The sequence below is a fragment of the Eretmochelys imbricata genome, chromosome 25 (assembly GCF_965152235.1).
Source record: "Eretmochelys imbricata isolate rEreImb1 chromosome 25, rEreImb1.hap1, whole genome shotgun sequence".
In the NCBI taxonomy this organism is placed as follows: Eukaryota; Metazoa; Chordata; order Testudines; family Cheloniidae; genus Eretmochelys; species Eretmochelys imbricata.
The window spans coordinates 8162623-8185958 of record NC_135596.1 but is presented as its reverse complement, the minus strand read 5'-3'; the positions used below and the strand labels follow the sequence as shown (position 1 = coordinate 8185958).

The 23336-nt window shown below is 43.5% G+C and overlaps 1 protein-coding gene across 4 annotated transcripts in view; it reads left to right on the top strand.

The window, feature by feature from the left end:
• The window catches only part of ACSBG2 (acyl-CoA synthetase bubblegum family member 2), a 37442-nt gene extending 15787 nt beyond the window's left edge, over positions 1-21655 (top strand). For 3 of the 4 annotated variants that reach the window (XM_077842192.1, XM_077842194.1, XM_077842193.1), the window contains exons 3-15: positions 704-783; positions 1371-1609; positions 4068-4156; positions 5057-5177; positions 5998-6078; positions 7655-7804; positions 12290-12466; positions 13376-13557; positions 14503-14736; positions 15950-16167; positions 18102-18241; positions 19329-19575; positions 21410-21655. In XM_077842192.1, coding sequence (XP_077698318.1) covers positions 704-783; positions 1371-1609; positions 4068-4156; positions 5057-5177; positions 5998-6078; positions 7655-7804; positions 12290-12466; positions 13376-13557; positions 14503-14736; positions 15950-16167; positions 18102-18241; positions 19329-19575; positions 21410-21516 — 2065 coding nt within the window. In that variant the 3' untranslated portion in view covers positions 21517-21655. Of the gene's footprint in view, positions 1-223; positions 275-703; positions 784-1370; positions 1610-4067; positions 4157-5056; positions 5178-5997; positions 6079-7654; positions 7805-12289; positions 12467-13375; positions 13558-14502; positions 14737-15949; positions 16168-18101; positions 18242-19328; positions 19576-21409 lie in introns of those variants that run through there. The other variant, XM_077842196.1, reaches the window with a different exon arrangement.
• Positions 21656-23336: the final 1681 nt, after the last annotated feature.

The window sequence follows — 23336 nt, the reverse complement described above, 5'->3', positions numbered from 1 at the left end:
ATCAGGCCAACTAGCAATAGCTGAAGCATACTAGTTTAGGCAAAAGTAGTGTTGTGAAAATTTACCTACTTTCAGGCTGCTGAATCCTTCTGAGAGAAGTTGGGGACTCTTGGACTTTCCTGAGAGAGTGCTGGGTGACCACTAATCTGAGTGGTAAGGAGGGAAAGCTGCTGGGGCCAAGTGTCCTGGATTGGAGCTCTGTGGTAGCAAGCAGGGAAGACCTGCTCCCTAGGAGGAGCAGAAGAGAGCTCCTCCACTTCTGGCATCTGCTTTTGTAAGTCCACTACTTGGGAAGTTGGTTTGGTTTTGTTCAATTGTGCCAGCCTTCCTAGCTGCCAGTGGATGCTAAGCTTGAGTTCAGACACAGCTTGCCTGGAAATGCAAGTAATCAGTTTGTTGGTCAAAACCAGTTCTGTGTTCAAACTTACGTTAACAAACACTTTGGATTTAGATTGTAAACTTTTTGAGGCTGGGACTGTCTTGCTAGGTTAGCCCCACATAGACTATCAGTAAAAGGACAAACTCAAATCCAGAATATTGGGGACCAATAATATAGTAGGAAAATCCCCCTCCTAACATCAAGGGATTAGCAAAATGAAATTATGAAACTGAGAAATATCTGAACTGTGATGGGAATATGTTATACACTTCGGTCCGTGCACTAAAATAACATCCAATACTTAGTGCTTGCTATTGCTTGCAGAACTGTTGAGGACCATAGTGCTGAGACAACTGAAGAGACTAAGACTGAAGAATCTCAGTTAAATATGTTTAGATCCAAAGGTAAGCAAAAAGGAATCTGTCACAACTATCTTTTGTTGTAGACTAATACATTGCTCTAAACTTCAAATTGTTGAATTCCAAAATTGTATGTTATAAAACAAGAAACATGAACTGCAGGATAGTCTCCTGAGAAACCATGCTGAATTTAGCTTGGGTTGCAGTGGTGGTAGCCCTCAGGGAGGGTAAATATCCACTGGCACACAGTGTAGTGTAACAAGCCCCTGCTGGGGTTGGGGCAGAGGCACTGAATGAGTTTGGCCTCTTGTGCCAGCTGTTCCTGTACAAGCATCTTTTGGCAGAATAGCACCCTCCTTGTTAGAGGATATGTGAAAGTATTAGTGGGAGGGAGAGGTTTCAAGTTCCCCATCTTTGTTCTCTTGCATACAGCTTGAATATAGTTCAGGTTTCAGCAAAACTCCAGTCTTAAAATAGAATCTGAACTACCTGCCAACTTGCCCAAAGTACAGAAGTGACAATTCACATTATACCTTGGGTATAATCTCTCAGATCTGACTTCTTATTTCATAGTGGCAGAAGGAAAAATCTAAATGCAAGACATTACACTAACCTTATTTATTTAATACTAGCTTCATCCCCTGCCTCAGGCCTATGGACAACACGACGGGATGGAGAAGTTAAACTGAGGCTAGATCAACATGGTATTGGTAGTGAGACACCAAAGACTGTTCATGAAGTATTCCAGGAAGCTGTTAAAAAATATGGTAACTATTTTGCCCTTGCATCAAAGAAGGGTGACAAGTGGATAAAGCAAACTTATAAGCAATACTATGAGGAATGCCGGAAGGCAGCAAAAAGCTTTATAAAGGTATGTCTTGTAGAACTTTTATTCACCCATCCACTATTACTGATTGCAGTAATGTCCATATTAAGTCACTGAAACTTAGGCAATGTTTAAGTATACCCTAATCTTACAGGAAGAGGGTGGGGCACAGTGGATAGTGTGGCTCAGTATCATGGAGTCTTAATGAGAGACACTTGCTAACTGAATTGTTCTGTCTGAAACCTCTCATGTGCTCGTGCCAGAGGATGACTCTTCAGGAGGCATGTGAGTTGGTTTTTCATCTTGGATATACATAACATTCCTCAAAGGAATTTAAACTTGGCTTATTCTGTTTTTAACTCTAAAAATGTGGGTTAATTCTAGACACATCCATTATATAAATGTTCCTCCCTGCCCACATTCAAGACCACCTTACAAAACTGTCAAACTTACCAGCCAAGCCTCAATCTGTTTGCATGTTCTCTGCTGCAATAAGTAATGAGAACTAAGGATGTGATTATATGCAATATAATATATTAATATAATTAAGGATGTGACTATATGCAAGTGTCTGCTACTGTCCATGAAATGTTTTATCAAAATATTTCAATATTAAGGAAATGGCCAAACTGGGAAAAATGACCTTTGTATAAGAGTGAAAAGTTGCTTCAAAACTTTCTGCTTGGCTTTTCATTAGCATAAAAGTCTTGTCTGCCACCCTCTTGCAGAAATTCTATGGCTGAATATATTAGACCTCTTCTCCAGGTTTCACTCATGAGAGGATTTGTCAAACTAAAAATAGCATGTGCTTTCTGTTAACCTATTGCTCTAATTTAAAGCTCTGAAATCCAAGATTCCTGCCCTTTCAATTGCACAGTAAGAGTTCCTGCTGCAAAACCAGGAGGATTTTAAGTGAAATCCTGGTACAGTTGAAGTCCATAGCATACCAGCCCTGGGCTTCAATGGAGTCAGGATGCATGCCTTCGATATTAGATACATCACATTTTAAATTAAAATGTGACTAACCCTTTAACTATGTAAGGTACTAAATGCAAGGGTCTCAACTCTTTCTGCCACTTTAGCTTTTTCCAAGTCCACAGAGGGAGCAGATATGTCTGGATTAAACTCAGGAATTTGGATTCCTGATCTGGTCTTCCACTATAGAGTATTACTTCATGCTAATGAAGTGGTCTTATTGTATTTGCTGGGAGTCTGCATTTGCACTTTGTCAGCATTGAACAAAACAGAGCAATATATTGAGATTAAATTTAAACTGGTGTTTTGGTTCTGTGCTAATTCTTGAGGGAATTTCTTTAATGTGAATCCTCTTGTACACTGGCTGAGCTTTTTCTTGATGATTAAGCTCAAAGTATATGCCTGCTTCTAGCAGCCATATAGAAAAGATGTTCAAACTAAGGCTATTTCTATACTACTAATGTTGGCAAAACTATATTCAAGAGTCAGGTTTCAGAGTAACAGCCATGTTAGTCTGTATTTGCAAAAAGAAAAGGAGTACTTGTGGCACCTTAGAGACTAACCAATTTATTTGAGCATGAGCTTTCGTGAGCTACAGCTCACTTCATCGGATGCATACCGTGGAAACTGCAGCAGACTTTATATATACACAGAGAATATGAAACAATACCTCCTCCCACCCCACTGTCCTGCTGGTAATAGCTTATCTAAAGTGATCATCAGGTTGGGCCATTTCCAGCACAAATCCAGGTTCTCACCCTCCCCCCCCCCCCCCCCCCACAAATTCACTCTCCTGCTGGTGATAGCCCATCCAAAGTGACAACTCTTTACACAATGTGCATGATAATCAAGTTGGGCCATTTCCTGCACAAATCCAGGTTCTCACCCCCCCTCCCAAAAACCCCACACACAAACTCACTATCCTGCTGGTAATAGCTCATCCAAAGTGACCATTCTCCCTACAATGTGCATGATAATCAAGGTGGGCCATTTCCAGCACAAATCCAGGTTCTCTCACACACACACACCCCCCACCCCCATACACACACAAACTCACTCTCCTGCTGGTAATAGCTCATCCAAACTGACCACTCTCCAAGTTTAAATCCAAGTTAAACCAGAACATCTGGGGGGGTAGGAAAAAACAAGAGGAAATAGGCTACCTTGCATAATGACTTAGCCACTCCCAGTCTCTATTTAAGCCTAAATTAATAGTATCCAATTTGCAAATGAATTCCAATTCAGCAAGAAAAACATCTGAGCAACATAAATTTCACCAGCAAGAGCGGTGGTGTACACAAGGCTATGTCAATGGGAAAGCTTCTCCCACCAACATAGCTACTGCTGCTTGTTGAGGTGGTTTTATTACATCAACAGGAGAGCTCTCTCTGCATGGAGCAGCTACACAAGCAATCTTACAGTGGCACACATGTGCCACTGTAAGTTCACTAGTGTATACATGGCTTAACTCATCTTAAGGCATTTATTTTTCCCAGAGAAATAAGTCCTATCTGATCTTTATTTACAGTTGGGATTGGAGCGTTTCCATGGAGTGGGCATTCTGGGATTTAATTCTGCAGAGTGGTTTATTGCTGACATTGGAGCTATTCTAGCTGGGTAAGAAACCAATTTAGTCTTTTTAAAGTGCCAGGGCAAGCTATTGTATTTTCAGATGCCAATAGGTGTTAAAAACATGATTGAACAATTGATGTCAAAGGCTCTACTCTTTATTTGTGGTTAGCAATTTGTTTAGACTCTAGATATCTCTTTAACTATCATTAGACCTCTAACAAATGAACAAGGTGGGCTAGAGGGATACATATATAGCTTGGTTAGAGCAGGGGTCTCAACCTTTCTTTCAGAGCCCCCCTTCCACATGCTATAAAAACTTCACTACCCACCTGTGCCACAACTGGTTTTCTGCATATAAAAACCAGGGCCGGTGATAGGGGGTAGCAAGCAGGGCAAATTGCCTGGGCTCCCACACCACAGGGAGCCACATGAAGCTAAGTTGCTCAGGCTTTGGCTTCTGCCATGGGTGGTGGGGCTCAGGGCCTCAGGCTTCAGCCCCATGCAGTTGGTCTTCAGCTTTCTGCCCTGGGCCCCAATGAGTCTAATCCTTGGTGGACTCCCTGAAACCTGCTCATGGACCCCAGTTGAGAATCACTGGATTAGAGGATGTCGTGCTTCCAGAATGCTGAGCTGAAGCAATAATATGCTGGTCTGAAAGAATGTTTCATTGCACTTCATGTTGCAGGGGAGGGGAGAGACTACTAGTCCTGTAACTGAGCAGAGGTTCTGCAAAGAATCTAGTATATTGTGGCTCCTGAAAAACAAATCCTAGATCTTTATGAATGGAACTTCAATTTCTAGAATTTAGCACAAAGGAGGTATCCTCTTTAATCTAAAACTCTTTTGTAATGGAGCACTTTTCCAGGTGGGAGGGCTCTGTTAAAGAGGCCAACTTCTAAGACTGAAATCCTTAACTATTACCCTCTAACTCTGATTTATTTATAGTGGTTTTGCTGTTGGCATCTACACCACAAACTCTCCTGAAGCCTGCCAGTATGTAGCAGAGAACTGTGGTGCTAATATCCTGGTTGTGGAGAATCATAAACAGCTGCAGAAAATCCTAGAAGTAAATATCTTTTTATAGAGTTTAGGGGTGGCTGTGGCATATGGAAAGCATTTGGCTGGGTTAGATAGTCAAGCAAGTATTTAAATTCCATCCCTAGCTCTAACCTAGGGTGTGTTCCTTCTCCTTTTTATTCATTCTGTCAAACCAAGAAATGCCTGTTCTTTCTGGGCTGGGGATGGAAGGGGACTTGACTGTACAGCAGAACTCCCACTTCCCCCTGCGACTTCAGACTGCACCTGGTGTGTGCTATAGCACTCTAAAGGGATACGGTGGAGTACAAACACTCACTAATGCTGGCAAGCCTACCTGTGAGCAGGCAGGGAAGCCAAATTGGGACTAGAGTGGAAAGGTGATTGCAATGTTAAATATAAAGACTGGAATCATTAACTGAATTTGAACAGTCCAACCTGTGCTCTCACCTATCAGAGGTGGATGGGAGGGGGCTGGTAGCCAAAGCAACTTTGAAAGGGAAGTTAAAACTAGAAACCCTTCTAGTCAAGGCTCTGAAACAGTCACAATACCACAAGCAAAAATTAATCATCACTAAAAATCCCATGATGCTTTCTAAAAATCAAGGTGTTCCTGTAAAACTTCAGTCTGGATAATTACTTTCTAACTACCTGAAGTTAGAATCCAACAGGCTTCAGACTATATCATTAAATAGTATTAATATTCTCCACTCCAAAGGTGGCTGCAATTTCAGTTGTGGGTGAAGCTATTGTCTTCAGACTACAACAAAGTTCTGTTGCATACATCAAGCTGAAAGGAAGGCACAAGAAACACTAATTTACTCTGATCCCTGGCTTCCACTTTACTGCAGGTTCAGCACAAGCTCCCTCTTCTGAAAGCAATCATCCAGTACAATGGAGAGCTTAAGGAGAAGAGACCAAATCTCTACACTGTAAGTAATGACACTTAAGTAACATTTGAGGTGTTGCTTGCATATAACAAATGCCTCTGTAAATAACTAGCTACACTTTGATGGTGCTGCAAGTACACCTCAACATGCAGCTGTAGTGAGTAATACTGGCAAACTGTCATCTAGTAGGGGCCCCTCCATAGGTGAGCCATGAGAGATGGCAATGGGACATTCTTGTTCATTAGGGAACAGTTTGGGGTGGGGAAAGTTCTTTCTTTTATGTTCTTTCATAAATTGCTTACACTTGTATGCAGTGGATGGAGGTGGCAGGGGGAGGGGGAAATACTACAAGATAATTCTCCACTCACACAAGTGGTAACTCCACAGCTGTGTGGAGTGGATGTAATGACTAAACAAAGTAAAAGCCATGTAGAAGTAGGCCCTTTATTTCTCAAACTCTCTGGAGGATAACCCTTTCCAATAAATCACGACCAATGACTTTCCTGCTAGTGTTCCCTGTCCTATTTTTAAATAAGCCCTTAGACAGGATATCAGCAAGACTCAATGAAATCATCACTAACAGCCCAGGAAACTCCCTCAAAACTACTCCCCGAAACATGTCTTCCTTCATGTGTCAGTAGAACAAAATCACTGCACTGGGGCCAAACACCTGTATTCCTCCCCACACACCCCATATCCACAGCTTTATACACTATTGTAATTGAAGTGAATTCTTGATTGGAAAGACTTCCATGGACTAATGGAAGATATAATTAGATGTGTAAACTGTGACAAAGTTCTGTCCTTGCCTCCATGGGTCCCATGTTTCCTGGCACATTACAGTGAGCCTCTGAGGCTAGTGAGACCCTCCACATAACCCTTCTCTCTAGAGACAAGGATCACAGTCAGAGCCATTTTTATCATAAGCCAGTGAGGGAGGTGAGAAGTTATCCATCCTTGCACAGTGTCTCCATGATTAATCAGGGGGCAAAGGGGGGGAACCCAGGCCCACCCTCTACTCCAGGTTCCAGTCCAGGGACCCTAATAGTATCAGCTATGGTAGCTGACCTTTTAGAAACATGACTTAAAATTCCCTGGGCTACTTCCCCCACAACAGCCCTCACTTCCTCAAGCTCCACTTCACCCTTACCTCAGGGCCTCCTTCCTTGTGCCTGATATGGTGTGTACTGCTCAGTCTCTCTAACAGCACAACTTCCTCCCACAGCTCCTGACATGCACACCCACCTGACTGACTGGGAGGCTTTTAACTAGTTTCAGCCAGCCCCTGATTGGCTTCAGGTGTCCCAATCAACCTAGCATTCTCCCTGCCTTCTGGAAAGTTCTTAATTGGCCCCAGGTGTTGTAATTGACCTAGAGCAGCTGCCATTTTACTTATCCTGGTGCCAGGGATTTGTTTAGCCTGGAGCTAATATCTTCCACTACTTTTCTATAGCCATCTGACCTTACCCTGTCACAAAACCTATGAAATCTCACTGGAAAAACAATAGTGGTCTTCACCAATTTAAATCCCTCCACCTACCCACCCCTTCCAGACAGCTTAGTTGCATATGTGAAAGATGGTGTAAAGCCTGACCAAGCTCTTTACTTTTGAATGCAGTGGAGTGAATTTATGGGCCTTGGCAGTGGTGTTCCAGATTCCCAGCTCGATAAGATCATCGATTCCCAGAAACCTAACCAATGCTGTATGCTGATATATACCTCAGGAACAACTGGACAGCCAAAGGGAGTTATGCTCAGTCATGATAATGTAAGTATTCTTGCCTAACTGCTATTGGTGATCAGACGTCACTGGGATGCACTATTTTTTTTTAAATAGTGTTGAGGTTGGAAGAATGGCTCTAGCCAAAATATTTAACATTAAGACATAATGGAAACAAACACACATTAACTTTGGAACAGTTTCTCTTTTCAAGACCACTTTGTTTAAGCAAGATTTGGCAAAATTCATTTACTTCTGGTCAGAGTGAGGCAAATCTTGCTTAATTGTCATGCCCCACATGTGTATGTCCAACACACCCATGGCTTGGTCAGAATAGATCTCTAGGAAAAGATATTAGGCATATTTTGTCCTAAAAATGCAGACAACCATTTTGTACATGTTGAAATTAGTCTGTCACTACAAGGGCAGTTCTCTCTCTTTCTCCTATAACCCAGATCAGGACACTGAAACTGTTACTGGGTTTCTTGTAGACTTGGGCCCTACTGTTCATTACTGCTACTAATAGCTAGCTCTTAGGTCTTTTCATTAAGTCTCAAAGAAATGTATAAAGATCAGTATCTTCATTTTACAAAGCTTAACCTTGGCCAGCATTCATGTGGGCTATTAATGACATACCCTCGCCTTCCGTCAAATGGAATGTCAGAGCCACTAACCTAGACACTCCTTCATGGTGGTCTCTGCATAGAGGTGACTGAAGTAGTTTGGGGTAGCTTGTTTCCCTAGTATTACTGATGCTGTTTTACACACCTTATGTAGCTGGCAATTAGTCTGCCAGCAAAAAAGTCAAAACCAGATTCAAGAGATGCTCCAAAAGATTATGCTCTTTGTTCAGCTGGTGAATCTGTTAAGACACCAAGAGACTCTGAAAAGCAGAGTACTTGGATTCAAGGGCTACACGGTGTGTGTGAGGAAGGATAAGTATGGGTCAGATCAAAACCGAGGCTATAGCCTAACTCCAAAAGCATTGGACTGGTTTGTTTTGTGGTCGTGACTTGGTCTTCTGTGGATGCAAGTTCATACAATTTGCTTTTAAATCCTACTTAAGCTCTAAATCAGGGGTAGGCAAACTACAGCCTGAGGGCCACATCCAGCCCTCCAGACATTTTAATCTGGCCCTCAAGCTCCCATCAGGGAGCAGGGTTGGGGGTGTGCCAGATTCTGTGCAGCTCCTGGAAGCAGCAGTGTAAGGGCAGACAGGGGGCTCCATGCACTGCCCCAACCCCAAGCACAGCCCCTGCAGCTCCCATTGGCGGGGAACTGCAGCAGCAGCGCCTGTGGACGGGGCAGGGTGCAGAGCTGCCTGACCACACCTCTGCTATAAGAGCCGGAGGGAGGACATGCTGCTACTTCGTCTTTGTCTTCAAGCATTCATGGCCTGCCATACAATTTCCATACCCAGATGTGGCCCTTGAGCCAAAATGTTTACCCACCCCTGCTCTAAGTGCTACAGTCCCAATCTCCCAGACAGTGATTCTAGATTGAAAACCAAGTAGTACTGGCCACAGACACTAAAGCAATCAAGGCGAACGTGACTGAGATGTCATGGCAGGTTTAATCTCCGCTTTCTCTGTGTGTACACAGAAGCTACTTACAAAGTGTCTTTCCCCAATTCTCTTGATCAAAACTAATTCAGGACTGGATCCAGGATGCTTTCTTAGTGTCTGAACAGGCCCAACAGTGAACATGAGAATTTCCAGACCAGTGCTCCATCTAGTCCAATAGCCTGTCAAAAGGTTCAAGACTGCCCTGCTGTGAGCAATGATGGAAATACCTGCCCATAAGTGAAATTTCTGTCTCATTCCTCAGAGTATAAATGACACACCCCTTCAGTCCCTCCTGAGAAGGGGTAGTATAAAGGGGGAGGCCAACTGCTGCCCTTCCAGTAGCAGGGGGCTGAACATGTACTTGAAGCCTACATCTAGGACCAACAGAAGTAGGCCATAATACAGGATGAAGGGACTCTGTTCCCCAAGACACACACATCTTCGTGTTGTTGCTTCCAGGGATAATCAGCTGAACATGAACTCCCAGTGTGGCACTGACCTAAAGGGCTAATGCAATCTTTGGAAGCATAAATGGGAGAATCTGGAGTAAGACTAGAGGGGCTTTCCCTTTTTATTTTTTTATTTTAAATTGGTCATTGAGACCATAGCTGGACAACTGTATCCACAATTCAAAAATGATAAACTGGGGAGGGCTTGGAGGAGAGCCCAGAGAATGATTTAAAGGATTGGAAAACATGCCTTATAGGGAATGGATAGACTCAAGGGATCCAACTAGTCAAGTGCCTGAGTCCCAGTTTTGGCTCCACTGTGATCCACACCACTCCTGCTGAATTCTGTAGGCACTGAAACTCACATGGTGCCTAAGCTTCTTGTTCAGGGTAAATGTTCCCTCCATGCCTATGTTTCATGCTCCAGCCCAGCCTAGACAGTGACGCTGAAAGCTGGTCTTTCCTTGATTTGAGCAACTAAAACCTCATGCAGAGGCTGATCTCATAGGGGCCTCCAAGGAAGCCCACTGGAGCAGCTCTCATTCAAAATCTGGCTGGAGGAGGGGGTAATGGTGGTGCCCACTAGCTCTTAGCCCCAATAGCTAAAGCACTCACCTGGATTATGGGAGACCCGGGTGGAATTCCCACTGCTGAGGTGGGCTCTACCACTGAGCTGTAGGACATTCTGATGTGGGGCAGTCACTGGACAAGAGAATGGGAATGACTGTGTAGCCCAGTGGTAGGGCACTCGCCTCCTGGGTCCAGTCACACATTATTTACACACAGTGGAACAGCTTCCTTAGGAGAAACTGAGCCCCACATCAGAATATCCCAGACCTCCATGGCTAGAGCACACTTCTGAGAGAGACCCTTGTTCATATGCTCCCTTCTCCCCCTCTGCCAAAGAGGGGGAATTGAACTTGGAGTTCCTGTTTCCCAGGTGTGTTCTAACTTCTGAGCTAGAAGCTGTTTGTAAGGGGGCATTACCCCCTCCAGCCACTTTGTGTGGAGTGGGGCAGAGTCTAACTCAGTCTCATGAGAAATTACTTCAGTGCCTAAACTACCTCACTCCAGATGGCAGGTTCCCATTCATGGATTGCTAAGCAGGATTTGTGCAGGAAATGGCCTAACTTGATTATCATGCACATTGTGTAAAGAGTTGTCACTTTGGATGGGCTATCACCAGCAGGAGAGTGAATTTGTGCGTGGGGGTGGAGGGTGAGAAAACCTGGATTTGTGCTGGAAATGGCCTAACCTGATGATCACTTTAGATAAGCTATTACCAGCAGGACAGTGGGGTGGGAGGAGGTATTGTTTCATATTCTCTGTGTATATATAAAGTCTGCTGCAGTTTCCACGGTATGCATCCGATGAAGTGAGCTGTAGCTCACGAAAGCTCATGCTCAAATAAATTGGTTAGTCTCTAAGGTGCCACAAGTACTCCTTTTCTTTTTGCGAATACAGACTAACACGGCTGTTACTCTGAAACTAAGCAGAGATAGGCACCTTTAGGACACACCCCTCTGGTCCACATCTCCCACTGGCTATCTTAGCAGGCTTCCCACCTAACATGGCTTTTGTGAATTGCATTCTTAGGTGCCTATCTCTCTCTATTTGTTAGAGGAAGCTTAGGTACCTAACTTGGCATTATGGATCTCCATGTTTTTTCCTGTGACTTTCTGGATGCCTAAAAGTTGGGTGCCATGATGCTCAGCATTGCAACACCTGAGTCCTTTCATGAATCCCACCCAAGGAGCACTAGGATAGTTAGTCTCACAGAGAAGGCTAAAGGGTGACTTGGTCAGCCAACAGGTATCTAGAGGGGGAACACATACCTGCTCAGGCATAGGTGAGGTTTTTTGCAGGAGTGGGTAGGTGAGATTCTGTGGCCTGCATTGTGCAGGAGGTCAGATTAGATCATAATGGTCCCTTCTGACCTTAGTATCTATGATTGTCTCTTCAGTCTAGCAGACAAAGATATAACAATCCAATGTCTGGAAACTGATGCTAGAGACCTTCAGACTGGAAATAATTGCCCTCTTAAAAATTTAGACCTTAACCACTGGAAGAATTTACCAAGGCTCATGGTAGATTCTTAATCAATGGCAGCTAGTAAATTAAGATAGCAGATCTTTCAGAAAAACATCTGTAGTTCACAAAGGAATTATTTTGGGAGTTCTATGGCTTGTGTTACGCAGGAGGCAATTAGATCACAGTGGTCCTTTCTGGCCTTGGAATCTAGTAATCTAATTCAGTTACCTGCTTAACCTTAACTGATAGGGCTCATTCTGATCCCCCCCCAATTGGTTAAGTTAAACACAAGTTTCAAACTAGCCAAAGAGACCAGGAAAAGGGAGAAACTCTCAAAGTGAAACGAAATGTTTAATGGATTTAAAACACACACAGCATACTTTCTGTGAACTACAGAGTATCTAAACTTTAAATGACATCAGTGTTGTCCTTGCAGGCTTGTTCAGAACCACTAGTGTGAATGGTAACCATGAGATGCTTGTTTTCAGATAACTTGGACTTCACTATCAGCAGGGCGCTATGTACAACTGACAGACGCTACTGAGCAACAGGAGCTGGTGATCAGCTACCTTCCCCTCAGTCATATTGCTGCTCAAATGATTGATATTTGGCTGCCAATAAAATGTGGTGCACAAGTTTTCTTTGCTCAACCAGATGCACTGAAGGTAAGGACCACGCTACTTAATCTAGATCCCTATAGACAGTAACAGGGCTGTATCTTGGGGGAGGGGAGTGTTGTCACAAGAGGAAACCTAGGTTGGCCATGAACAAAGCTGACAATCCCAAGAAATTCAGATTGTTTATCCAAGTAATAATAAATTACACCAATTTTGTAACATAAAACAGACCCTTAAACTTGAGACACAAGCAAGTAACTTGCATCTATTCACCTTTCTGCTGCGTATGGTACAAAGATGGATAAGGTGACCATGTACTCTGAATCTATATGAATATATTGGGTCCTTATGTCATTTTCAGACACTCTCTATTCTGCAACTTTCCTTTCTAATAGCAGGGTAGTGCCATGGGTTTACTGGCCATACTCCAAAATATCTACCCTGATATGCAAAGGGCCAGGTTTTTGCCCTTTATGCAGAGTTGGCACATGTGCATCTGGGGTCCAAGCAAGGGGCATTAACATGCCCTGGCCTTTGAAAACCAGAGTTTCTGACAAGCACTCGGAAAGCAAACTCCTCCCCACGTTGCTAGCAATACAAAAAGGCAAGATGGCTAGTATGAATGTTTCAGGGCTAGACTAATTGCTGAGCATGAGAGGTTAGTTTCTGGGGGCACCTAGCTTTTGCTTGGGAGTGACATTTGACACTAATCTGGAGTCCACAGTGTAGTGGCACTATGGCATTGTGAGTTGGATTCCTGAAAGTTGAAATGAGGGCTGATTCTGGGTTTGTGCCCCTTGAAGATGAGTGTACTATAGGAATGGAGTACTCTACTCATTCGTAATAAGTACTGACTTAATCCACTGTCAGTGGCTTTTGGAAGGAAATCTAGGTATCGACTAGAAACATCTTCTGAACAAAAGTGGTTTTAAACATTTAAAATTCTACTTCATTTAGGGCAGCTTGATAGACACATTACGGGAGGTCAGACCAACAGCTTTTATGGGAGTTCCTCGCGTCTGGGAGAAAATACAAGAAAAAATGAAATCTGTGGGTGCAAAATCATCTGCTCTCAGAAGAAGAGTGGCAGCATGGGCTAAGGAAGTAGGATTACAAACTAACCTGAAACGGATGAATGGGTAAATTTTTTTTAAAAAGCAATTTATATGCAGCCTGTAGATCCTAATAGCATATTTTGCTCTATTCTGATGGGATGCTATCAAACGTAATATACAGGATTCTGTCTTTAACTAATGGTCTGTTGTAAAAAGTTAAGAGCATCTTCTGAAACTAAGTAGAAGCTTGGCTGTCTAGGCTGTTCAAGGACAAGTGAAGAGTTCTGCACTTAAGAAGGAAGAATCCCATGCACTGCTACAGGCTGGAGACCAACTGGCTAAGCAGCAGTTCTGCAGGAAAGGACCTGGGGATTACAGTGGATGAGAAGCTGGATATCAGCAGTGTGCCATTGTTGCCAAGAAGGCCAATGGTCTATTGGGCTGTATTAGTAGGAGCATTGCCAGCAGATCGAGGGAAGTGATTATTCTCCTCTATTTGGCAACTGGAGTACTGCATCCAGTTTTGGTCCCCCCACTACAGAAGGGATGTGGACAAATTGGAGAGAGCCCAGCAGAGGGCAACAAAAATGATTAGGGGGCTGGGACACATTCTCTTATGAGGAGAGGCTGAGGGAACTGGGGTTATTTAGCCTGCAGAAGAAAAGAGGGGAGATTTGATAGCAGCCTTCAATTACCTGAAGGGGAGGTTCCAAAGAGGATGGAGCTCAGCTGTTCTCAGTGGTGGCAGATGACAAACGAGAAGCAATAGTTTTAAGTTGCAGTGGGGGAGGTCTAGGTTGGATATTAGGAAACACTATTTCACTAAGAGGGTGGTGAAGCACTAGAATGGGTTACCTAGGAAGGTGGTTAAGGCCTGGCTTGACAAAGCCTTGGCTGGGATGGTTTAGTTGGGGTTGGCCCTGCTTTGAGCAGGGGATTGGACTAGATGAGCTCCTGAGGGCTCTTCCAACCCTAATAGTCTATGATAAGAGACTAACCTGAGTCTCTCTTTCAATTCTTCTTTTAAAGGGCTTCTGAACTCCCAGTGGACTTCCGTCTAGCCAGGCAGTTGGTGTATAAAAAAGTTCGGAAGGGTCTCGGGCTGGATCGATGCACAAAATGCTACACTGGGGCTGCCCCAATTACTAAAGAGACTCTGGAGTATTTCCTGAGTCTGGACATTCCTGTGTATGAGTTGTATGGCATGAGCGAGAGCTCTGGACCTCACACAGTCTCTCTTCCAGACACATTCAGGATCACTAGGTATGTATTCCTCATTGTGGAGAGGAACTAGATAACTGACTCTTACATAAAGAAGAACTTCATTAGAGTTTCTCTCATACCAGAAACTTATAGACAACTTGGATCACTGCTGCCCTCCCCTGAGACAGGCAGCTCCCCTCCTTCAGCCTGTACCAGCATCAGCTAGCCACCAGTAAGAGGGGATTGGGAGCAAGTCAACATCTCAACTGTATGGCTGAGGTACAGGAATGGTGGAACTTGGCAGTGGCCTATAGAACAGGAGCTCTGTTTTAAAGCCTAAATCAGCCAGGCTCTCTAGGAGGCACAACTGAGAAATGGAGGGATAGAGAAACTGGTAAAAGAGGAATAGTCATTTGTTTCTCATGACTTCTACTCTGGCACACAACCATTCTTCATGACATAGTTAATACATCCAGTAATTTGTAATATATTCACATTATCTTTCTTAATCTTTGAAATCACAAGTCCCTGTTTATTCAGTGTTTGGAATAAATAGCTTAATTATAATACAATTTTCTAAACCTAAGGTATTCTAAAACAATCTTCTGAAAACACTAAGGGCAGATCTATGCTTAAAACACTGCAGCCAGGCTGCAATGGCACTTCAGTGAAGACCCTACCTGTGCCAGTGGGAGGGCTTCTTCCATCAGTGTAGGTAGTCCACCTCCCTCAGAGGCAGTAACTAAATCAACAGGAGAATTCTCCTGTCAACCCAGTGTTGTCTACACTGGGAGCTAGGTCTGTTTAACTGCATCACTCAGGGGTCTGGATTTTTCATATCCCTGAGCAACATAGTTATAGTGACTTAATTTCCTAGTGTAGACCTGGCCTAAATGCCTAGTACAAGGGTGGCCAAACTTGCTGAAGCCCTGAGCCCTGGCAGGTGCATCTGGCTCTTAAACTTCTGGAGATTATTGTATGCAGCTTGGAGGGTCAGTAAGTTTGGCCACCCCTGGTCTAGTAGGTCCTAATCTCTCCTAGTTAATATCAGATCCATTGTAGGTCTCATTACACTACACTGACAGGCAGCTTCAGCTTATAAACAAATGAATTCCTTGCTGAAAGATGTGACACCACAAAGCCATGAGACATACTCAGGTTGTGCAAATACTTTTAAATACTTTTTTTAAATTTTAAGTGGTACTGATAGGGAATCTAACAATTTATAGCTTTTAGCATACTGAATCTTAAGGAGAATGTGTCCCTGTTTTAGCTGTGGAAAAGAGATTATAGGCTGCCGGACAATGATTTACAAGCCAGACAATGATGGCAGTGGAGAGATCTGTTTCTCAGGTAGACACATCTTTATGGGCTATTTGAACATGGAAGATAAAACCAAAGAGGCCATTGATGATGAAGGCTGGCTCCATTCGGGTGATCTTGGCAAGCATGACAAGAATGGATTCCTTTACATCACTGGAAGAATTAAAGGTAATACCTCATCCTTGGTTTGAACTGTCTGGCTGCACCATCCTGTACTATGAACTGTTACTACTTGCAAGCTAAGTAGGCCTCTATCGTGACTTGGTATCAAATAAGTACCTCAGGAGTTATCCACTTATGACCTAGCCTGGCATCAAGGTGATGTGGTAGGGTATTCTACAATTTGTTCTTTAGTTTTGCAGCATTTTTACCACATTTAGAAGTCAAGACTTCAAAAGGGGGTGGGGAGTTTAAAGAGCCAGTGGCCTGCTCTGCAACATGATATTGTCTAAGGCTGAGTCTTGCTGGCTATAGTCTGACTTCAGGGAATCAAGACTGGCAGAGTAACTCTTCTAGTTTCAATGGGCTGTGGTATTAGCTCTTACCACATCATCCACCTTCTCAGTCAGATGAGCCAGCTATTTGGATATAAAACTTTATTAAGGGAAGCCGTTCCCAGGAGTGGCCTGTATATGCCACTCCTTGCTATGAAGGACACCTACTTAAATCACAGATCTGCTTTTGTATCTGTCCTATAGAAACTTGATTTATCTGTCCTAGTGTGTCCTCTTCAGAGAGAAATAGTTGATCCTTCCACCTTTGCGCTGTCAGTAGCACAAGCATACTAGGGGAAGCAGTGGGGGGGAAAGGATTAGCATTTCCCTCAGGGGGATGGGAGGGAAACTCTCTCTGGCAGCAGATCATTATACTGCAGATGTAGGAGGCACTGCTTGGCTGTATAGGGTATCTTCCACTAGGGTTCTGGTGTGTACAGACTCCATTCACTGAGTGGTGGGGGGGCAGTTGGTGGTTTTTTGGGTTTTTTTGGGGGGTTTTCTTTGGCCTCCTCTATACAGCTGTTTATACCCATGCTATCTGGGCATGTGCTATCTGTACCCCTACATTCTACTGTAAGGGAAGAATAGCCTTCGTCCCATCTCCCCCGGCCCCTTATCCTCTTCTCAAAGGGTCTAAAACTGCCTAGTTCTGAGCCACTGTAGCAATGTCCCCCTCCTGTCTCGCAGCTCTAGGGCACCTCAGACTGTCGCTGTCTACCCCTACCCAAATACATGGCTGGTCTTGAGTCTTTTGAGTACTGAATAGGCACCCCTCTGCATTGGCACAGACAGGGAAGAATTGGCCTCTGGGTCCTCCTCCAGTTCTGATACCTGGCTACCAGTACTAGAGTTCTGGTAAGGACTGGGTTAAATAGGGTCCCTCCCTGCCTGGGGTGTAGAAGTATGGCCCAAGACCTTTCCTTCAAGGAAAAGAGTAGTGAACAGTCAGGTAACAATGACCCCTACAGCAACAGCTCAAACTCCATAATCCCAGATGGTGGAGTCTCCCCAGGACCTAAGCACAAATAAGGCCAAGGGAGGGGATGGGGAAGAACGACTAATGGCAGATAGGGCTGAAGACCTTTTTTGTTCTTTGAATGCAAAGGAACAGCTAGTCTCTTCGCTCTTGAGGGCAGTTCCTCTCTGGGCTTTCCTAATGGGAAGATTCTCCAGATCCTAGTTGGATCTGCACAAGTCAGGATGACCATTGTCCCAGGGAATCTTCGAGTACTAAGCTGTTAAAAGGTTCACCAAAAATAACCTGATACTCAAGGCCCCATGTACTACATAGCCAACTGTACCTAAAATTCTTCAGTCCTAAGTTCTCCAGGGCATTAGTGAAACTCCCCTCTACAGCAGTTTCAAATCTGTTAGTCACTTGTGTATTTTAATAGCACAGCAGACCATGTATGTCTTTATTAAATTGACTTTTAGGGACACATCATTGTTTGGTAGCTACAAGACTGAAGTTGGCTGTCTAACATGTGCAAGTGCTGTAATCTTTGCATATGTCAACTTGTCTCTGAAACCTACACTTCTCAAAACACACACAACTGAAACTAGTGAAAGGTCGCATTTTCATAGTTATGCCTTACTGTCTTCTAGAGCTCATCATTACTGCTGGAGGGGAGAATATCCCTCCTGTTCCAATTGAAGATGCTGTAAAGGACGCTGTTCCTATAATTAGCAATGCTATGTTAGTTGGAGACAAGGCAAAATTCCTTGCTATGCTTCTAACTCTGAAGGTATGGTTCTTTCCATTATCTCCTAATAAGTAGCCAGAAAATAAGATGAGCTATCTATCACCTTAGCCAGAATAGCTGTACTCTGGGAGTAGAAGAGTTAAGAGGGCTTGTTGCTGTCAAATCAAAGATCTGAAACTGTATCTAATACCTGCAAATAAGCATTTCACAAACTAATCTTCTGATAAACACCAAACAGCATGTTATGCTATAACTTTAAATTACAAGAACCTGACTGTAAGAAGTACATGGGAGCAACTGACTGCATGTTTAGATTCTATGGCTATAGTTTGGTTATGAAGAGGTGCAATTCGTCCCTCTATATACATATTCAGCAAAATAGAAGGGAGTTGAAGTTGAGGACATGGAAGCAGTAAGATGCAAGAGGGAAAATGTGGTTCTCACTTGTAGTTCCTCCCCAAACCTCACCCACCATAGCAGTGACAAGCTGTAGCTTCTTTGTTTAAATCTGATTTGCTTTAAAAGTTTCCCAGGTTGGTAATGACAAGCTCAAGAGCCTGTAAAAACACCTGTCTCGATCTTTTTACCAAGGAAGATTGAGCTCTAGATTTCTGCAGGCTAGTTCCCACTCTCCATAATAAGAGCTGTTGGGTGCTGAGCTGTTAAGAGACCGTGACAAAGCAGTATGGGAAGCCTGTGCTGCATGCCTCTCCCAGATTCAATGCATTTCTTTTTCTAACTCCTAGAAATGCCCCCAATAATCAATGGGAAAAGAGCGTGAACCACAACTGTAGCTGTAACAAAATTAGCCCTAGAAATCCTCTACCTACTTCTAGAGCAGCCTAGGTGCTGAACAATTTTCCCCCAGCATGCTGAGATCTGAGGGGTTTCACTTGAACATCATCTCCTTCGACTACCAGGCGTCAGTGAATTGGTAAACTATTGCACCAAGGTGATGTGCTTCTGGCTGTCTGCTTAGGATCAGCCAAGGTAGTAAGAAAATAAACTATGCTGGGTTAAATAAGCATGTGACTGTAGAAAAGAACTACTTTTTTTTTTTCTGTAGTGTAGCTAATATGTAAACTGTTGAACCAGTGAAGTCATGGTTTTTCTGTCCTTCCTCTTACAGTGCACTGTAAATGAAGAAACAGGGGAACCAGAGGACAACCTTACTCAGGAAGCCATAGCATACTGTCTCAGATTAGGCAGCAAAGCTACAAAAGTCTCAGACATTGTAGGTGGCAAAGACAAAGCTGTTGATGCTGCTATCCAGAAGGGAATTGCATTAGTCAATGAGAGAGCCACCTCAAATGCTCAGAAAGTACAGAAGTGGGTCATTCTAGAAAAAGACTTCTCAATCTCTGGTGGAGAGCTAGGTAAGTGACCTGAGCTGCTGCTACTACACTAGAAACAAATGCAGGACTCCTGATTTCAAATTAGGGGGTGGCTCATCTTCTCATTGCCCTAAAGTCCTGAGTGATGTGATCTCTTGCATGTATTATGATACTAAAGGCAGTCTTAAACTGCCCTGTGAATGTACAGTGTGTGTACTCCACTGTGCTGGACACTCAAGCAACAGAACTGTAGGAGCCTGTCAGCTAGGTAGGTTGGACAACAGCCACTTTTGGCACTCTGAAAGTCTGGCGTGTAGTAACCAGAAATTGGTTGAGGTTTCTGGTTGACAGGAGAGAGGGGAGGAGATGCTGTCTGGCTTGTGGGTGGAACTGGTTGTGACCTTAGTCTTAGAGTGGGATGGCTTAATATTTCATTCCCAATTCCAACAAGCCTTGCTGGTAACCATCTGCACCCTGGCATCCTGTTGTAGCAACTTGTTGCTGCATCTGTAGCAGTTGAACAGTATCCAAATCTTTGATTTCATGTCCAAGCTTCAAAGTGAACATCCCCCAGAGGTATGGAAATTTGCAGTTTTGGAGTTAATGATTTCTGGTGCCTGCTCCTACTTAGGTCCAAAAGGGCAGAGTACCCTGAGGGGCACAAGTAGGTAGCCATTTGCAGGGCTGCTTAATTGCACTAGGTGAGGGAACCCGGTTAATCTCAGAGCTTGGCTACACTTGCGAGTTATAGCACATTTAAAGCAGCCCCGGGTGCCCTAGCTCACTACCTGTCCACACTGGCAAGGCACACAAAGTGCTCCTGGTACTCCACCTCAGCAAGAAGATTAACACTTGTTGTGCCTTGGCTGAAACACCCAGGTGTCAGTGTGAACAAGGTGTTGCGTTACTGCACTCTGCCCTTAAGTCATGTGGCCACTCTTCTAATCGTTTTTGGAATCTCTGCAGGAATGCAGATATGCCCTTCAAAAGCTCAGTTTCTGACAGCTGGCATGCTTATCAGGAGGGAGAGCTGCTATCTGAACTTACCAGACAGCAGGCTGACATGCTTTCAGCCCCCCAACCCACTCTCTCCTCCCCCCCCATACACACATGCTCCCTGTCAACTCCACCCCCCCCCCCATTTGAAAAGCATGTTGCAGCCACTTGCATGCTGGGATAGCTACCACCATGCACTGCTCTCTGGCCATTGCAAGAGCTGCTAATGTGCACTTGTTGTGTCTGTGTGGACAGATTGCAGCGCTTTCCCTACTGCACTCTACAAAGGCTGGTTTAACTCAAAGCGCTCTACATCTGCAAGCCATCTGTAGCCATGCCCTCGGTAACAAGTGAATACTGTAACCATCTTCTTCTCTTAAAGAATGTGCCAGAGCCTAAACTCCTTCCTGGAGGATTGCAGTAAGCTGCCTCAGGCTGTCATGCACCTCCCCTCTGTGGTGCCCACCCACCAAGAACCATTCAATTCCTGGCCTGCCAAATGACTCTGGTGCCTGGATAGGCTTGAGCCCAAGATCAGGCATTTCTGTTCACTACAGCCCTGGAAGTCTAGATGGTATGGGAAGCCAAGGCTTACACCTTCTCTCCCTGGTTCTGAGGCCGGCAGCCTTGCTGCTTCCTTCCATTTGTGTACACTTCCCCATTCAGCAGTTTTTTCTTGTGCCTTCCACCCTGATGTTGTCAAGTGATTTCCTTCCAAGATGGGAAACCATAGTAACTAAGGGAGACTTTCCAAGTTGGATGCCCAACTGTCTTTTGTGCCTTTCTCTAGAATCAGGAACCAGCCTTGCTTCAAGACATTAAACTTTTTGGAATTGGTCTTAGTAGGATAAATAACAGTTAAAATACTTCCCTCTTACAGGCCCAACAATGAAACTGAAGAGGCCTGTTGTAACAAAGATGTATAAAGATACAATAGACCACTTCTACACTGTGGAAACCACATCAGCAAATCCTCTTTCAAAGTAACCTTGGAATACTGCAGGTCTCAACATACAGTTCTCAACTCTTCTACTGCTGTGTAAGTGTGTGTGTGTGCTGTTCATTGCTTTGACTCCCAAATGAAGGAATAAATGCATCTCTGAAATAAACCAGGTTTAATATTGTAGCCCTGCAATCACTGTATATTTGTATACATTCCTGACTCTAGTTATTGGTGATGCTGCACTAACATTCCCTCTCTTTTGGATGGACTTTTTCTAATGGCCATGGTCAGCTCAAAATCAGTTATCATATATGGGCAAATAGAATCTCAGCAAAAGTTAAATAGTTACAATATTTTAATAGTACCATGGCATTACTTTGTGTTGTAAAAACCATGATATAACTTATTTTTCCACCAAAGTTTTTTTTGTCTGAAAATGAATGTAAAACACAAGCAGGAATCTTGGTTTCTTTGTAGTTACACTTGAGGGCTGGGGTACTTTTTTAATAGCAATGACTTCTGTAAGTAAATTATACATATAGCATATAAAGGATTTCTATACAGTGTGGATACAAAGTACAGGTTTACTTGGTTCATTGTGTAATACTTTTTTTGGTTGGGATATCAAAGCCATAAACTTGTTGAAACTATACGGTGCATATGTTGTAAGAAGCATTCCAGCAAAGGGAGTCTGATAGAGCTGACAAAATCCTGTCCCTTCTGACTTGTTCCTCAGTTGTCCCACAACCCTGGAATGTCTTAAACTTCTCACAGGTAGAACTTCTAGGTTTTTATGGTGTAGTACACTTGGGGTGAGTGAGAAGTCTTAATGACTTCTTGCAAGTATACTTTTAGGACAGTAATGGACTGAACAGTTTTTAAAGGCTAATTGTCTTTTGAAAAGAGAAATAATGCATGCATTAGGAAATGCTCCACTGATTGGCATTGCCTTTTCTGGCAAAAGGGTTAATTTATTAGGGGGAGGTTCCCCCTCAGTGGGGGTGTGGAGGGAACTAGGTGTGGTGCTGCATTTCTATAACTTCAAGCAGTCTTGCACTGTAGGCCCCTCTACAGAAGCAAGCAACTGTTACTGAATTCATGGATGCTTACAGTAAACTCTATTCTACTCAGGGGCACCTTGCCTGATGTGAACAGGCATATCAGTTATCTTCTTCTCTATGCCTGGACGAGTAAATTAGCTCTGCTTACCCCCTCCTGTTAAGCAGTTATGATATGGTAGTCATGCAGAAATCTGTATCATTATGAAGGCCTAACTCCAACTAAGTTTCAGGGACCTTAAATGTTTTAAAGATCTAATTTTTTTTGAGAAACTTGTATTCATCTGTGATTGTGAACAACACTGTATGAACCATGTATGAGATTGTGAAGGATTGAACAAGTGCAATCATTCTAGCTACTTTCAGACTAACTCTTACTGATGTCATCTTCAGTTCATTATCTTTGTCAGTGCCTGGAGTGGATGGGTCAGGCAGAGGAATATATATGAATGAATTACGATAAGGCATCTCAAAAGGCTGAGGAGTACTTCAGGACACAAGGATTAAATGGCTATTCTGACTTGTATATCAAATGAAACTTTGCCATCACTTGAGCTACATCAGGGTTTGTTGTTTAAACTATCTGTAAGATGGCTAGGGAAGGAATTTAAAGCACTTACACAAGAATTGAGGATGAAGATTCCACATGTGTAAATAAGCTTGTAATTTGATACAAGTGCTATGCACTATTACCATTGACTGCCCTTCTGTATTTATGGGACAAGTGTGAAATGTCAACTCTTAATAAACATCTGAACCTCATTTGTCTTTGAAATAGCATTTCAGTAACTTGCCACAAGGTAGGT